Consider the following 18,219-nt stretch of genomic DNA (forward strand, 5'->3'; position numbering starts at 1 on the left):
TGATCTCTGGTTCCTCTGCCTTTTCTAAAACCAGCTTGAACATCAGGAAGTCCACGGTTCACATATTGCTGAAGCCTGGCTTGGAGAATTTTGAGCATTATTTTACTAGCGTGTGAGATGAGTGCAACTGTGTGGTAGTTTGAGCATTCTTTGGCATTGCCTTTCGTTGGGATTGGAATGAAAACTGACCTTTTCCAGTCCTGTGGCCACTGCTGAATTTTCCAAATTTGCTGGCATATTGAGTGCAGCACTTTCACAGCATCATCTTTCAGGATTTGAAATAGCCCAACTGGAATTCCATCACCTCCACTAGCTTTGTTCGTAGTGATGCTTTCTAAGGCCCACTTGACTTCACATTCCAGGATGTGTGACTCTAGGTGAATGATCACACCATTGTGATTATCTTGGTTGTGAAGATCTTTTTTGTACAGTTCTTCTGTGTATTCTTGCCACCTCTTCTTAATATCTTCAGCTTCTGTTAGGTCCATACCATTTCTGTCCTTTATCGAGCCCATCTTTGCATGAAATGTTCCCTTGATATCTCTAGTTTTCTTGAAGAGATCTCTAGTCTTTCCCATTCTATTGTTTTCCTCTATTTCTTTGCATTGATCGCTGAGGAAGGCTTTCTTCTCTCTCCTTACTATTCTTTGGAACTCTGCATTGAGATGCTTATATCTTTCCTTTTCCCCTTTGCTTTTTGCTTCTCTTCTTTTCATAGTTATTTGTAAGGCCTCCCCAGACAGCCATTTTGCTTTTCTGCATTTCTTTTCCATGGGGATGGTCTTGATCCCTGTCTCCTGAACAATGTCACGAACCTCAGTCCATAGTTCATCAGGCCCTCCCCCATAGCCCTGCGCTATTCCCCCTCCTCGCTTCTAGGGCAGTTACATTTATCATATTGTAAATGCATGGATCCATGTTAACCTCTTTAAAATGATGTAAATCATGTTTGCTCTAGAGCCAAGAGATGTGTTAGGATTATTTTTCCTTTCTTGCTCAGGTTTCTGTTTTTCCTGTAGTTTCTAAAAGCTGTTCTTTTTTGCCTCTTAACTGATCCTGCATACTTCTGATGCTCCACAAAATACTCTCCATGTGCTCCATTCTGGCATTTGTTTTCTTGCATCTGCTGTCCTGTCCATCCTCCTTCCCTTCTGAAGCGCTCGTCCTCCAGGCTCCATCTAGATGGTCTGTTCCTTCTGCTGCAGAAATTTGTGTCTTGGACCCCTTGTCATCTTTATTCTCAAATTCTTCAGTCATGTTCCTGATGCATAAACATCAGTAGATTCTTAACAAATGTTACTTTGGTAGTGTATTTCTGAGACATTAGATAACCAGAAATATCTTTTTTTTTTTTTTACTGTAATTGGTTGGTAGATTTGCTAGGTATAAAATCATAGGCTGAAATTCTTTTCCTCTCAGAATTCTGTGTGTCATTTACCTTTCTTCTGAGAGAAACTCAATGCAGTTCTGATTCCCAATCCTTTGTACTTAGACTGTAGGATACTTTTCTGTCTTCTCCTTATGTTTTGTGTTCTGAAATTTGCACATGTTGGAAGTGGGGAGGATCTTCTTTCCTTTATGTGCCTTTTCAACCTAGAGACTGGTTTTCTTTAGTCTAGGAAATTTGTTTTCATTATCTTTTTTTTTTTTTTTTTTTAGTAATATCCTCCTCAACTTTCTGCATTTTGTCTTTCTACAGCTTAGTCATATATCAAACCTTGGGGTTTATCTCCCAAGCAGAATTGTATTTTCTTTGATTTTCTTCTATCTTATTCTTTGCCCTCTTGGAGATTCCTTGTCTTACCTGCTAGCCCTATGATTGAGGTTTTTTTTTAATGTTGATCTTTTTATTTCTTTTTAATTTGTAAGTGCTTTATTTATTTTCCTCCCTACTTTTATAGTAACATCCTGACCTTAGTTCATGGGTGAAATATCTTCTTATATCTCTTTGAGGATATGAAATAAAATTTACTTGAAGTTTTCTTTTGTTCCCATATTTCCCTTCATTTTATGTGGTTTTCTTTTTCTGTTTTTGAAAGCTCTTCTCAGAAGCTCCAATGTGTGGTTTTAGACTTTCTTTAATCAGCTCCTTTATTTCTTATTTACATATTTTAACATTCACCTAATAAGGTAAACATTGAATAAGCTAAGACATTTCAGACAATCATAAAATTAATGTATGCTCATAGTAATTTGACCCTTGGATCAAAGGTGACAGCATTTTCTGTTTATCACATTTATTCTCATCTCCTGAAAGAATGTCTCAATAAGTTATGAAAATAATGGATAACAAACTTCTTAGCAAATCTAGTTAATGACAAGCATTATGCCTATTCCTTTACAACCTATTGTGAGAGTTTTCTTTCATGAAAATATAAAAAATGCATCATTATTACTGCATACTTGCATATATCCTTGGATAGCTATCAAGAGATCTATCTCAGGAAGGAATTCTGGAATTTTTCCCAGATGTTAATTAATTGAGTTATATATTAGATTCAAGTTAAATTGTATATTAGCTTATTTAGTGTAAGTCTAAGACTGACAAGTATCTGCAACAAGAAAAGCTATTTTGAGAATTTAACTCCCCATAAAATACATATCAGGCTGTAATTAGTGCCTTTAGCATTTGCTGATACTCTGTCTATATTAGTGTTTATATTAGCCTGTCTATATTAGCCTTTTAAAAAGATTGAAAAATGTTTCTGCTGGTTGTTTAACTGTTATTCTGAACCTATGCTTAAAATAGCTTCCCAGGTGGCACAATGGTAAAGAATCTGCCTGCCAGTGCAGAAGATATGGGTTCAATCCCTGGACCAGGATTCCCCCTGGAGGAGGAAATGGCAACCCATTCCAGTATTCTTGCCTGGAAAATTCTATGGACAGAGGAGCCTGGAGGGCTAATGGATTGCAATCCATAGGATTGCAAAATAGTTGAACATGACTGACCACACATACACACATGCTTAAAATGGACAAGCTGTTGTATTAGTGCCCCCAAATTATTTAAAATTATGTTCTAAATATGAATCATGCCACAATTAAATAAAAGGCAATAAAATGCCATCATAGTAGCTCGATTGCTATGAATTTATTGAGGAGATATTTTCCCTTCTGAAAATAAAAGCTGAGGGCAAAGAAAAGGGAGAAGAAAAAGGGAAAAGTACTCAAGAAGGTTTTCCATGCTCATTCACCAGCATCACTCTGCCCTGTACGGACAACTTGGTGAGGCCTGGGGCGAATAAGTGGTGATTGATTGAGAGAGGGGATGCTCTTGATGATATTTCCCATATTAATTCACTCAGAGATACTGAGATTAAACCTACTGAAGCAGCTCCAAATGTGGGACCTTTGAGGAAACTGCCACTTGTAAGGGTCCCATAGTCGCGAACTTTGAACATCACTTTTGGTACAGAGGGCAGGGTAGGAGTGCTTTTACAAAGCATGGTTTTGGCTTTTGTCTCATGTAGCTTCTCATCTGATGGGACAAACAAGGATGTTGGGCTAACTTGACCTTGTCCATAACGTTTTCCCCATAGCTTCCCACCCTTCCCCCCACAACCCCAGAGTGATTGTTCTGGGCCAGACCGTGTGCCTTGTTCTGGCCAGTCTTATATAAGTAGGTGCCTCTGGGTGGACGTCCAGAAGTGCCTGGCCCATGAGCAAATATTTACTCAGCAGTGAAATAAATGAGCTATAAACTTTAAGTGCCATTTATAAAATTTAATGCAAAGTGCCTTTGCTTTGCTTCTGTGTTTGACCCTTGACCTACAACTGTTGCTGACACCCAGAGGCCCATCCTTGGCTTTCTTTTAACCCAGGGTCCCTCACTGGATGTCTTCTACTCTCATTGATACGATTATTACCTATTTATTAATATTGAAAACATTTTCCTTATTTAGATTCTCCCCTGAGCATTGCACTATGGATTTCTCCCTGGGGAGCCAAGCCCATAGGTTCTGCACATTAACACACCCCCAAAATGAACTTGTCTTCTGCCCTCTCACCTCCAAGCTCCACTTCTGGTTGTGGTCATTACTAACCATTAGGGAAAAGCAAACCAAAACCACAATGAAATACCAATTCACACAACTCAACACCCATTAAGATAGCTACTATTTAAAACACACATACACACAGAAAATAACAAGTGTCGGTGCAGATATAGAGAAATTAGAACTTTTGTGCCTTGCTGGTGGGAAAATTAAATGGTGTGGCCACTGTGGAAGACAGTATAGAAGTTCCTCAGAAAGTTGAACACAGTATTACCATACAATCCAGCAATTCCACTTCTGGATATACGTTCAAAAGAATCAAACACAAAAACCTGAATAGATACTTGGATATCAGGGTTCATAGGAACATTATTCACAGTATTGAAATGGTGGAAGCAACCCAAGGGTCCATCTGTGGACGAAGAGATGAGCAAAATGTGGTCTATATATACAGTGAAATATTAGTCAGTCTTAAAAAGGACTGAAAGTCTGATAATTGCTACATTGTAGATAAACCTTGAAACTGTTATGCTTAAAGGTATAAGGCCGACACAAAAAGACAAATATTGTGTGATTCCACTTACATGAAGTGCCACACACACACACACACACAGAGTAGCTTCAGTCATGTCCGACTCTCCATGACTACCATGGACGACTCTCCATGACCACCATGGACTGTGGCCCACCAGGCTCCTCTGTCCATGGGAATTCCCAGGCAAGAACGCTGGAGTGGTTTACCATTTCCTTCTCCAATATGAAGCCACAGGAGTAGTTATTTCACAGAGACAGAATGCAGAAGAATGGTTACAAAGGGCTAGAGGGAGGAGGAAATGGGCAGGTATTGGTTATGGGAACTGTTTCAGTTTGGAACAATGAGAAAGTTCTGGAGATGGATCGTGGTGATGGTTTTACAACGATGCCAATGTACTTAATGCCACTGAATTGCACACTTAAAATGGTTAAAATGGTAAATTTTATGTTACGTGTATTTTGCCACAGTAAGATAAATAAGTGTATATTGAGAGAGTTGCAGGCTTGTATATGCATATTTCTCTAGGGCATTCCTCTAAGGCAATGTGTGCAGCGCTGTTCACCTTCTTGAAGAACAGCTGTGTAATGTCCTTCAGAGTCTGAAGCCAGCCCTCTCCTCTCACTTCATTTCCCTTGTTCTAGCCACCTAATTCACATCTGCTAAAATTACATGCAAGTCTTTCCTCTGCCTTTACTTTCCCTCTGCCCCTGTGAGTTGATGATGGAATCTGATACTTCAAGACCCAGCCAAGTACCTGCCACCTTTGGAAAAGCTGCAGTGACTCCTGTAGACAGACTCCATTTACCAAAGGACTCTTCCATCCCAAACTTGTCCTCAACCAGAGAGAGTCTTTAAGGGCAAGGACATGTCTGCCTCACCTTTGTACCAGCTACACATAGCACAGAACATAATTTGAAGCAGGGTCTTAGGAAATAGTTCAATAACTGAATTTTTTAAAATACATGGTATTTTTCTAATCCTTCTCAGAGGGTAGACAGTCCTTTGCCCCTACTTTCCAGAACAAGTAAATAAGGAAAAGAAATGTCACACCTCACCCAGGTTGCAGGTGTTAGATGACCTGTGGAGGTGGAGGGACAGCATCAGCATTCTCTTGCCTTCTTCCAGTCCCCATCTGTGGAGCCAGGCCTTAAATCTTTCCTTTCATATGTTAGGAGCACTCCTTTATTGGTTATAAAACACATGATCCCAAATATTTGCCATAGGTCCTGTCCATAAGTGGAATGATCTTATTCATATTTCTGCTACCCCTTCTGCAATAAACCCCCTGCCACTGTTCCAGCATCAGTTATCCCAGACGAAAGGCTCATTATTTCATTACTAGTCTCCAGGGCTGTTTGGTCTCGTAACACTGGAGCACAAGATTTGGGCTGAGAGTCTAAGCCTTGAACTATTAAAAAATGTAAGTAGTCCTTGACACAATTTGGAGCGATTACTTTCTATTGTGCCAAGAATTCCTTATTAAATATCAATTTAATTGTGCATACTCCATCTGGTTGGTATTATGGTCTTTATGGGAAGGAAACACGTTTCTGTATTTACCTGATGGTCTATAGGACAAGCACGTAACTTTGCAGAAAAGGAGGCATTTGGTAGCCCTGAAAAATTAAAGAGACTTTGAGGTTGTTTACCAGATTTAACTTTATCAACTTTTGGGTCTTTTGGGCTATAAGGCTCAACATCTTCCATCATTTGGGATTTTAATGGAAAAGAAAATGTTTAAACTGAAGCAAGAAAATTGCTATATGCACATCATATGCTATATTTATTTGCAGGTAACAAATTCTGTTTTATTCTGTTGACATTCTAATCTCTTTAAACATAACTTAGATGGTCACATTAGTATTAATTTATGTTATTTTATATTAAAAATTTTTGGATAATGAAAGGTGAGAGGTTTACTCTTGTCTGCTGGGTTGGTTTCAACCATATTAGTGAAAGACTAATATTTCAGCTTAAAATACTGGAAGAAAATGTTTTTAGAACCAGAGTGGTTGCATTTTGTTTTGTGGCATGTTTTTCAAAGCAGTTTCTATCTTAATTTAAAAAGGAGACTTAGCTTCCTTCCATGTTATTAGAGGCTGAAGACTGAGATCATCCTGTTAATAAGTTTTTTAAACTTCTTACATGATTATAGTTGTGCAGTATTTTGTTCCTGTCTCATCTTAAACCGTCAACAGCATGGTGAGTTGCCATAAATATTGATTTGATTCTGAATCACCTTAACATCAATGTTTTTTTTTTTTTAAATCACTGATTTGTTATGCAGGGTCTACTGTTAATAACTACAGCAGTCTATCAGACACCTATTTGGTAGCATAATATCACAAATCGTCTCTGTGCCCTGATTTTGTCACTTGTGAAATGCAGCCCGTGCCTTTGTTGGGACTGCTGGGAGGTTTAAATGATTTACTCCACTTAGAGTGCTCAAAGTTTCTGTGCAGAGTAAGCATCAAATACACATTAGCTTTTATCGTCATTGTCAGAAACGACAATGACAGTTCTGCAGTGGGTGGTTTTCTTTCCATTTATTTCGTAAAAACAAGAAGCTCAAGGTGAATTAAGGAAGCTTCCCCCATCACAGAAATTCAGTGGGTGTAACTGATATCATCTCTGGCTGCATGCATCTCTCAGATGATGGGGCAGATAGGTAACAAGGCGACAGAAGTACAGGAGATAAATGAACATGGTGAAGTGACAGAATAACAAGGTGTTTTCTTCTATGAAATTCTTGAAAGGAATGCTTATTTGTTGTACGGTAGCAATGTGTACAGAAAAATAACTCCCTCCTCATCCGCCTCTATTTCTGCACTAATAGTCACTTCCATGCTTTTCTCTGCATTCATAGAAATACATAAACATGCAGCATTTTTGCTGTAGTTTTATAAGAGGTGGATTCTATACACATCACTGTGTAATTTTCTTGTGTTGGTTTGCCTTGAAAAAAAATCCCCAGAAGTTTTGTAAGCATGTGGTGTTTGCTGTTAGCACTGGGCCTGTCCAGGACTGGCCCAGAAAGAAAAAACCCCATAGTTTTCAGAGATGAAGCCAGCCTGTTTATTACCATAGTCTTCATTTAATTCTGTCCACTTAGTCCCATCTTTATTGGACAAAACATCTTGATGGGGGAAGTTTCTCGGATATTTTGCTACTGCTTGTTTTTACTAAGATTTTTTTTTAATGTGGATCATTTTTAAAGTCTTTATTGAGTTTATTACAATATTGCTTCCGTTTTATGATTTGGCCACAAGGCACGTGTGATTTTAGTTCCCCAACCATGGATCGAACCTGCACGCCCCCTACTGGAAGGTATAGTCTTAACCCCTGGACCACCAGGGAAGTCCCCCTACCTAGTGTTTTTTTGTTTTTTTTTTTACTGTTCTATTATTTTTTTTCTGATAACTCTTAACTCTATCATAGCACCCCTGAATTATTTTCCCTTGATTTCCTAACTACCTACCTACAGACTTTCCTGTTCATTTTGTCTTTTCTTTAGTCAGTTCCATGCTGATTCTCTGGCACACATTCCTTCATTCATGTACATATAGATTTTACATTTTTAAAAGACAGACTTGCTGCATTCACCCCCTAATAAAGAACTTCAAGGGATTTGTTTTTCCACTGTTAACAGTACTGCAAAAGAAGACATATTTTAACATACAGGTGCTTTTATTTATGAGAAATGAACTTCTAAAAATAGAATTTCTAGGTGAGGTGTGTGCTTCTTTTCTATCCTAATACATATTGCCAGGTCGAATTCCAAGAAGACTGTAGCGCTTTGACTTTGATCGGCTCAGACCCATCTGCACATCAGTAGATCACAGTGTTGCTGCCACTTTAGTGAGGAACTGCGGCTGATTTATTTAACTACTCTCTGGAGGGTACTTTTCCACTTCAGCCCTCTACCGTGGGTCTGGGAGGAGCAGAGTAAACTGAGGATCAGATCCACCCATTCCTGGGTGAAACCATCACCCAAGCATGTGGGCTGGGGGCTTAGACTCTGAGCGGCAGCAGGGCTAACTGCCGAGGTGGTACAGTGGCGCCCGGGACCCTAGACAGGAGTCTATGCAGTCAGCCAGGACGGTTACTGCATTCTTGGCAGAAGGGCAGCAGTTAAAGCAAGAAAGGATCTTTTTCCAAGAAGGAAAAGCCATTTAATAAGTTTGGGTCAGTTTGCTCCTAACAGCACTGCATTTGAGCAGGAGAAACCCCAGGAGCTTGGCAAACCACGTTGCTGGCCAGTCTTCCCACCAGCTCGCAAGTATGAGACTCTCCGGGCAGAGCCTGGCTCTCCGCTTTGACTGCAGCCATTTAATATCATTCCTAGTTAACAGCAGAGTGAAGGCGGAGGAATCCTTGCCCCCTTAGTCCAGAAGAGTAAGATTTAGTGACTGTAGCAAGCCATGGTCCAAGTAACCCCACCGCAGAGAGGGCGGGCCGTCTGTCTGTTTTGCGGGCTGTGTGCCTGGGTGTGCGGCTTGGAGCCCTAGTGCTCCAAAATTGACATTGATGTTTGCGAATGGGCAGTGCTTTCTCTTCTAGTAGATGAATTAGCATTTGTATATGACTAACCAGTGTGAAAGTCTGATTTTACAGTGTGTCAGGGAGTCGTCGTGTACCTGTCTCGTGGATAAATAAAGTAAAAACTCAGTAAGTTTATATAAATATTTTAAAATACCGTGTGTTCTACTTTTTCCATTTCACCTAGGGAGATCTTGCCAAAATAAAATCAAGTTTGAGTGTTTACGGCGTAAGAGAAAACCAGCTCATGGATTTTGAATTTAGGAGATGAACTGTGTATTTTTGTTTATTTTTGTTTTAATTTTTTTCCTCTCCCAAATAAATATTTCTAATGAAATAAACAGATCTAATCATCTAATGATGGATTATTTGAATGAAGATGGAAACTAAATTGGAAATGTTGAAAATGAGCTGGCTTATACCTCTCAAAAAGCTGCAGCACCTGCAATTGATAAAAATTAGTACAAACATATCAAAAATCTTGGAAGAAACATGCGGCTCAGCCAGGGCCAACTTGGACAGAATCATAACACTGGCTGCTTAGAGGAAATATCTCACATTCAGCTAATCAGGGATGTTAATCTGAAGTGAAGATTGAAAATTGTGACTTGGTTAGGATCGCTCAGGGCGAAGGTTAATGCTGAGAAAGACATGCTTGATTTCTTAGGATTTTTTTTTTCCTTACTGTGAATTTCAATAACTAGAATGTCACAGTTACACGAAATTCACTCAGTCTTTAAAGTGTTATCTCAGTGATAATTTATCAAGATACATTCTGGTTTAGGGATCTCATTTTGTCCAGTTTTGCAATCACATCCATTGCTGCCACGGTCTCTAAGGTGTAGGACCTGTGGTTCTATGTACGAGGTCAGCCCAGAGGGGAGTTACTCAAAAAGAAGCAAAGCTTTCTGAACCCCCACCTTGTACACACACACGTACAAGCATGACTTCCTACAGTCTGTCATGTGGCGTTATTTTGCTTATAACAAACATGCTGCTGCTGCTCCTGCTAAGTCGCTTCAGTCGTGTCCGACTCTGTGCGACCCCATAGACGGCAGCCCACCAGGCTCCCCCGTCTCTGGGAATCTCCAGGCAAGAACACTGGAGTGGGTTGCCATTTCCTTCTCCAGTGCATGAAAGTGAAAAAATAAAGTGAAGTCGCTCAGTCGTGTCCGACTCCCAGCGACCCCATGGACTGCAGCCCACCAGGCCCCTCTGTCCATGGGATTTTCCAGGCAAGGGTACTGGAGTGGGGTGTATAACAAACATATTACAATATTATTTCAAAACTTTATCATGTTGACCTCATGAACCTATTTCTTTCATCCAGGCTTTCTCCATAGTGGCACTGTTGACACCTTGGACTAGACAGTTCCTTGCTGTAGGGAGCTTTCCAGGTCATCCGATGATATTTAGCAGAATCTTTGGCCTCTACCCACCAGATGCCAATAACACACTCAGATGGTTTCCAGGCATGGTCAGGTGTCTCAGAGGCAAAATCAACCCAGTTGAGAATAACTGCTTGAAACAGTTATCTAAATAAAACATGGACATGTTTAAAAAGTTCACAGAGGTATGAGTGAGTCTCCATACTACCCCCTAGAGACCACTTCTGCTACATCAAGATAATGAATATTAACCATCTGAGTTTGCTTATTTAACTTATATGCAGAGTACATCATGAGAAATGCTGGGCTGGAAAAAGCACAAGCTGGAATCCAAATTGCTGGGAGAAATATCAATAACCTTAAATATGCAGATGATACCACCATTATGGCAGAAAGTAAAGAGGAACTAAAAAGCCTCTTGATGAAAGTGAAAGAGGAGAGTGAAAAAGTTGGCTTAAAACTCAACATTCAGAAAACTAAGATCATGACATCTGCTCCCATCACTTCATGGGAAATAGATGGGGAAACAGTGGAAACAGTATCAGACTTTATTTTTCTGGGCTCCAAAATCACTGCAGATGGTGATTGCAGCCATGAAATTAAAAGATGCTTACTCCTTGGAAGGAAAGTTATGTCCAACCTAGATAGCATATTCAAAAGCAAAGACATTACTTTGCCAACAAAGGTCCGTCTGGTCAAGGCTATGGTTTTTCCAGTGGTCATGTATGGATGTGATAGTTGGACTGTGAAGAAGGCTGAGCGCCGAAGAATTGATGCTTTTGAACTGTGGTGTTGGAGAAGACTCTTGAGAGTCCCTTGGACTGCAAGGAGATCCAACCAGTCCATTCTAATGGAGATCAGTCCTGGGTGTTCATTAGAAGGACTGATGCTGAAGCTGAAACTCCAATACTTTGGCCACCTCATGCAAAGAGTTGACTCATTGGAAAAGACCCTGAAGCTGGGAGGGATTGGGGGCAGGAGGAGAAGGGGATGACAGAGGATGAGATGGCTGGATGGCATCACCAACTCAATGGACGTGAGACTGGGTAAACTCCAGGAGTTGGTGATGGATTGGGAGGCCTGGCGGGCTGCAATTCATGGGGTTGCAAAGAGTCGGACATGACTGATCGACTGAACTGAACTAAACTGAACCCCTTAGTATTAGTATTTTATGTTGAATGCTCTATGATTATAGCTATAAGATATAGAGTATGTTCCTAGAAGTGGAATTGCTAGATCAAAGGAAAAATATATTAAACATATTTGTGGACAGTGCTGTATTGCCACCTGGGTATGAAAGTAGCTATTTTCTCAGGCTGTCAAACTTTTAAATCTTTGACCATTTGTTGGGTGAAAAATGATATCCCTTTGTGTGTGTGTTTCACAAAAAATGAGATTTCCTGCATTTATAAGTGGTTCTGTGTCCTGTGATCACACTGCATGTGTATGCTTTGCCTGTTTTCCTAACAGTTTCTTGGGCATTTCCTTTGTCATTTGAGTAACTCTTTATAGAGAAAGGAAATTAGATCTTCACAGATGTTACAATATTTATATATACTGCTTATTCATCTCCTTTCAACTTTATTAATGTTTGTCTCTATAGAAGTGTTCCAAATGTATCTCTCTTTTTGTATGATTTCTGAACTTAATGTCATATAGAGAGTCAATTTCACATACAAAAAAATAACTTTTTTTCCTGCTGTCTCCTAATGCTTTGTGTTGGGTATCATGGTTAAGTATTCAAGCCATCTGTAATTAGTTTCAGTATATGGAGTGAGACCAAAACAACCTAAAACTTTTCCTAAATACTGTGGTAACATTATAAAGGGCATTTCAACAGAGTGAGATAAAGGTGGCTTGTGAACCAAATGCTGTTGACATAATTGCCTCTGTCTGGGTTCAGAGTAATGAAGCTGGATCCACCTTTGGTGCTCATAGGAACCAGTGGAAGGCCATTACATCTCTGTAAGGAAGGACAGTGACCTCAAGATGGCAGGCGAGGGCCTCGTCCATTGTAGGACTTTGTGAGTTAGGGTTATGAATTCAATCTTATTTGAATAGTGTTTCTTTTTCACATTTCTCTTGTACTTAGCATATATTTGGGGTTTCATATTTTTAATCCATTCAGCATTGTTCAGTGTATTATTAATGTAACATATTTGGTATTACTTCTGTTATCACATTTTATGTTATGTTTTCAGCTCTTGCTGTTTCCTTGGTTTTCTACCTTTTGCTGAAATTCTCCTCATGCTTTATTTCCCTAAGGGCTTGTGAACACCCTCTGCTGACTTCTGGTATTGTCCACTGTGCTGGAGAAACATGACACCAACTTGACTTTTCCCCTTGTAGGCTAATTGGTTTTCCTGCTTGAATATATTAAAGAGTTGATACTGCAAAATTTCAAAAGTCATTAACTGATACACCAGGGTACACATGGGTTTTGATCTTTTTGTAGCTGTTGTTTTGTTTTCTGGGGACAAACGGTGTCTTCTGTATTTATTGGCTGAGTAAGGTTTTAGACCATTTCAGCAATTTTTCTTCTATTATATCTTTGAACATTTGTTTCTAGTCTACATTTTTTTTTAAAGGTACACCTTTTCGGACTTTGGCTGTTGTATTTGGAAGGCTGTCAGTTTCTCTTAAATTCAGTGTTAACTTTTGTCCGTTGCCCAGCATTTTTGTACTCGAGCCTGTACTACCCAACCCAGACTAGTTTCAGCGGTGTCCATCCTGGGTTTTGTTTCCCTTTGTGCGTGTACTCAGATACTCAGTTGTGTCCAACTCTTTGTGACTCCATGGACTGTAGCCCACCAGGCTCCTTTGTCCATGAAATTCTCCAGGCAAGAATACTGGTGTGGGTTGCCATTTCCTTCTCCAGGGGATCTTCCCAACCCAGGGATTGCACCCACATCTCTTGCATCTCTGGCATTGGCAGGCAGATTCTTTACCCCCAGTGCCATGTGGGAAGCCCATTTTTATTTCCTTTATGTGTCCTTAATCTGTCCCATCAGCTTCTTATTGTTTCCCTCTGATATCTTACACATCTTGTTTCAGCTTGTTTCAGGGAAAGGTCACATCTTCTTTAGCTCTTTTAGGCTTGTCGAGAGCATTCGAAATATTTTTCTGTGCTTTGAACTGGTTCTTTCTATGGAGATTGTTTCATATTGACCATTTATTTATGTCATATTATTTTGTTTATTTTTTATTATTTTGTAAGGACGTCTAGGGGAGGGGACTTCAGAGTTTTTCAGAACACTTTCTCATCAATGTTTTGTCTCTTCCACATGGGTCACCTGTCCCTTTGCAGTCGTGACCACCTCCCTCACCACCGTTTTTCCTCTGCAGGTGAGTTGGAGGCCTCTACACCTCATGGTGAATTTCTCTATGTTACAGCTTTCCTGTTAGGTGAATTTGCATTTATTTCTTTTGTTTCCCTCGATTAGCATCTGCCAAATTGATTGCCCTTTGCTCCCTACTGGGCCCTGCCATTCTCCTCCTCCATCTCTTATGAGGAGAGGAGGCATATATGTGTATATTGCCCTTGAACTCAGTGTGCCTGCTGTTGAATCAGTCTCAGGACATCAGTCATGACTCACCCCTACATCAATCTTACCCTCGAAATAAGAGCTGATTCTGCTCTTTCTGGGCTTGATTCACCTCTTTCTTGGAAACCTTTTTATTCTGAAGGGTTTTTAATTTTTCTTTTCTGTTTTCTTTTAATTAATTAATTAACTAGGCTGTGTCGGGTCTTAGCTGTGGCATGTGGGATCCTTTCATTGCACCACCAGATTCTCTAGTTGCGGCTCACAGGCTCAGTAGTCGCAGTGCACACGTTTAGTTGCTACACATGTGGGAGTCTTAGTTAGTTCCCCAACCAGGGGTCAAACCAAGGTTCCTTGCATTGCAAGACAGATTCTTACCCACTGAACCACCAGGGAAGTCCTCTCTGAAGGTTTTGTCTGCTATTGACATTCTCATCTTACCGATCAGTTTCTATTCTATGTCATGTTTTAACTAAGGCTATCTCATAGTTTCATTGAAAATAGCTATGTCTTTTTTGTTTTCAATTATCTTTTCTGCTTTCAGTTGCTATTAGGGAGGGGAGGGCACTAAAAATATTACTACTCTATCTTCAACAAAAACCAGTGAATTAACTGAAATAAGTGATAAAATAGTTCTGTTTGCTAGGTATTTATCAATGTTCACTCAGCTGTTTGAGAAAATGACAAAGAAAAGTATAACACAATCTTGGGAAAATTAGGTTAAGACCCTTAAAACACTTTATAATTGTGTTTGTATCTTGTATGGATCTGGACTCTCATTGCACTAAAAGTTTGGTTGAAGTACTGATTGCCGAGGCCTCACATGGTAGGGAGGCCATGTGGATAAAACTGTTGTTTTATGAGTGGTTAATCTTTAAATTGGGTTTCCCAGGTGGCTCAGTGGTAAAGAATCTGCCTGCCAACGCAGGAGATGCAAGAGATGTGTGTTCAATCCCTGGATCGGGAAGATCTCCTAGAGGAGGAAATGGCAACCCCTTTCAATAGTCTTGCCTGGAAAACTCCATGGATAGAGGAGTCTGGTGGGCTACAGTACATGGGGCCACAAAGAGTCAGACATGACTGAGCACACAAATACTTTATGAGCTAAGAACACATGTGACCAACAGTGGAGTGTCTGTTTTTTTTTGTTTTTTTTTTTTTTTTTACTTTTATCTATTTGAAAGTCCTACAAAGATAAGTCATATTTATCAAGTCAATTTTATAGGGAAAAGAACATGAAGTAGAGATCCTTCCCGTATTGAGAACGTGCTGACCGAAACATTAGATATAAATTAAACATAAATTGCTTTTCTATAAATATGTGCATGTTACCTCTTAAAATCGATGAATACCTTCAATGTACAGTTTCCTTAAAATGTTGGTATTTGTGATATTGGGAATCTGTATTTTATGGAAGAATAACCTCAGTCCTCTGGCTCCATGTCCCTCGGCAGCTGTGTCCAGCTGGTGGTCCACATTCCCCACGATTCCTTTAGTGAATGGAAACATTTAGGTCAATATTGATATAAAACTTCATGAACTTCCTTCTCTTTCAGCTTTGGTTTGCCTTCGTTAATGGATTTTCTGGGCAGATTTTATTTGAACGTTGGTGCATCGGCTTGTACAACGTGGTAAGTAAGCACTCTCCCTCTCCCTCTGACAGCGTGCGGGGCCGCGGTGTTTGTGTCTGGGACGCAGAGCTAAGTCCCTCATCTGCATCCACGGCTCACATACATCTTTAGGGCCTCCGTTGCTGCCACACATCCTGCAGAAGCACAAACTCCCCACACATGGTTTCAATCATCGCAGATCATTCCTGAATAACCCCATGAAATTATTAACCCATATATCTTGATAATAGACCCTTGTTACCTCCTGACTAAATGCCTGGGCAACATTTCCATGTTTGCAGCTCCAGAAAAAAAATTTCTGAACTGTGTCTAAACTCATTCCACTCCATAATTTCGTTTCTGAATCCGTCAACACAGATGTGAATGTACAAAGCCTAACCTGGTGTCCTTTCTGTCCTTCTTAAAAGCATATGTGTCCCTGTGAATGGACGTTTTCTCCCACAGTTAGTGCTAAAGTAATGAATTCTGACTCCCAGCTCCTGTGGCAAATGGTCTTCAGCTTATTTCGTATTTTTTATGATTTTCGAGTTCTCATTTCATTACTTGACTGTAATGAATTCAAAACCTAAAAATAAGTATCAACTATAGGCTAACATGACTAAGTAGCTATTTAGCCTTTTGTTTTCCTGGCAAGAGATGTAACTTAAGGCAACCTTTCTTGAATTGTGCTTCCACACTTTTGTTTTGGACCCTTACTCTGACATTCTCTGCCTTGGGGGAGTTTGTACTCTGAAACAGCTGTCATAGGTAGGCATAGATGGAAGTTACCAGACATGCAATAATATAAATCATGGTGCTATAAATATTTAGAGTTTGTATATACATTTGTGGAGCGGGCAATGGCAACCCACTCCAGTACTCTTGCCTGGAAAATCCCATGGACGGAGGAGCCTGGTAGGCTGCAGTCCATGGAGTCGCTAAGAGTCGGACACGACTGAGCAACTTCACTTTCACTTTTCACTTTCATGCATTGGAGAAGGAAATGGCAACCCACTCCAGTGTTCTTGCCTGGAGAATCCCAGGGACGGGGGAGCCTGGTGGGCTGCTGTCTATGGGGTCGCATAGAGTCGGACACAACTGAAGCGACTTAGCAGCAGCAGCATATACATTTGTGGCTGGATATTCAAGTCATCCATCTACTCAGTCCCTTTTTTTAAGTAGCCACTCTGCTAGGTGCACTATATATTAATAAAATACTACATACAACACCTAGAACACACAGCTTCAGCCCTGTAGAACTCAACAGATGAAGAGGGTCATATGTGGAGACTAAGATGGTGCTGAACCAAGTTCAGATCTTGGTTGATCAGTTGATAACTGTGTTACTCACCACAAAGTACACTAGTACATTTTTTGCTAATAATTATGCCCCCAAAGACAAAAGTGACAAGTGGAGAGAACAGAGCTGAATTGATGGCCGTTTATCACCTGTGCTAGAAAAGCCAGTCTAACCACCTACCACATAGAAAGGGCCTCCCCTTGGGCAGGTTGTTAACTTTGCAGGACTTAGAAGTGTTTTGAGTAGGTTAAAATTATGTGACCATTCAAGGGGAAATATACTGACTGCTCCACAGTGATTTAGTATTGGAAAAGGCCAACCCCGGCCCACATACGTATAGTATTAGTAACTGGAAGGCTGAGACCTAAGAGGCTGTGCTTTAGCACTAAGAATTGAAATACACATCACCTGGTTACACAATAAAAGGAGTTTAGCCCTGTTTTCATGCTCAGGCAGGAGCATTGAATCCTCTCCTTAGTTCTCTTCCATCTTGGGCAGTTCAGGTTCATCCAGCAAACTCGTAGCTATGATACATCAGATGTTGATGGACTGTGGGACGGTTTTGGTCAGTGTAGTCCTCAGACCACGTGCATGAGCATCACCAGGATTTCTTTGACAATGTGGATTCCTGAGCACCATCCCAACTTAACAAAGAGTTTCCCAGAGATACTGAGAAACAAAAAATTTTTAGAGAAACTTTCTAGCAGTGGTTATCTACATTAAAGTTTGACCCCCTAGGGTTTGGGATGTATTTTTTAACTGTAATTTAAAAATCCAGAGGAGAGAGATATTGCAGCTGAGAGGTGAATTCTCAGGTGAAAAGACCCTGTTACCACGGTGTGGAAGTCGGTCACCAGGAAGTGGTGGCAGAGAGTTGGGACAGTCAAGTCCAGTGGGCTCAGAGGGTCATTGACTTCTCAGTCAGTCACTGGAAGTGCCAATGCTTTTGAGGACTGGATGTCTGCCTGCCCCCTTGGAAATTGTCTGGGTCACTTTTGTTTGAAATAAATAGAAACTTAGGGAAAAGATGTAAAAAAGATAGAAAGATACCTTCATCCATCAGTTATTAGCATTTTGCCCCCACTTGCATTCTCTCTCAAGAAACTCACATGTGCACATATAGTCAAACATGCACACACACTGCCACACATGTATTTCTGAGCCAATTGGGAATCAGTTGAGACATCATGTCCCTGGGACTTCCCTGCTGGTGCAGTGGGTAAGACTCTGCTCTTCCAGTGCAGGAGGCCTGGGTTCAATCCCTGCTCAGGGGACTAGATTGTACATGCTGTAGCTAAGACCCAGGGCAA

At 40.4% G+C, this 18,219-nt stretch overlaps 1 protein-coding gene across 4 annotated transcripts in view; it reads left to right on the forward strand.

Moving 5' to 3' along the window:
- ATP8A2 (ATPase phospholipid transporting 8A2) overlaps positions 1 to 18,219 on the forward strand; it is a 481,981-nt gene that overhangs the window by 311,059 nt on the left and 152,703 nt on the right. For all 4 annotated transcript variants that reach the window (XM_025262844.3, XM_025262845.3, XM_025262846.3 and 1 more), the window contains exon 28: positions 15,556 to 15,630. In XM_025262844.3, the coding sequence (XP_025118629.3) occupies positions 15,556 to 15,630 (75 nt within the window). The remainder of the gene's footprint in view (positions 1 to 15,555; positions 15,631 to 18,219) is intronic.

The sequence above is a fragment of the Bubalus bubalis genome, chromosome 13, assembly GCF_019923935.1.
Source record: "Bubalus bubalis isolate 160015118507 breed Murrah chromosome 13, NDDB_SH_1, whole genome shotgun sequence".
NCBI classification, from domain to species: Eukaryota; Metazoa; Chordata; class Mammalia; order Artiodactyla; family Bovidae; genus Bubalus; species Bubalus bubalis.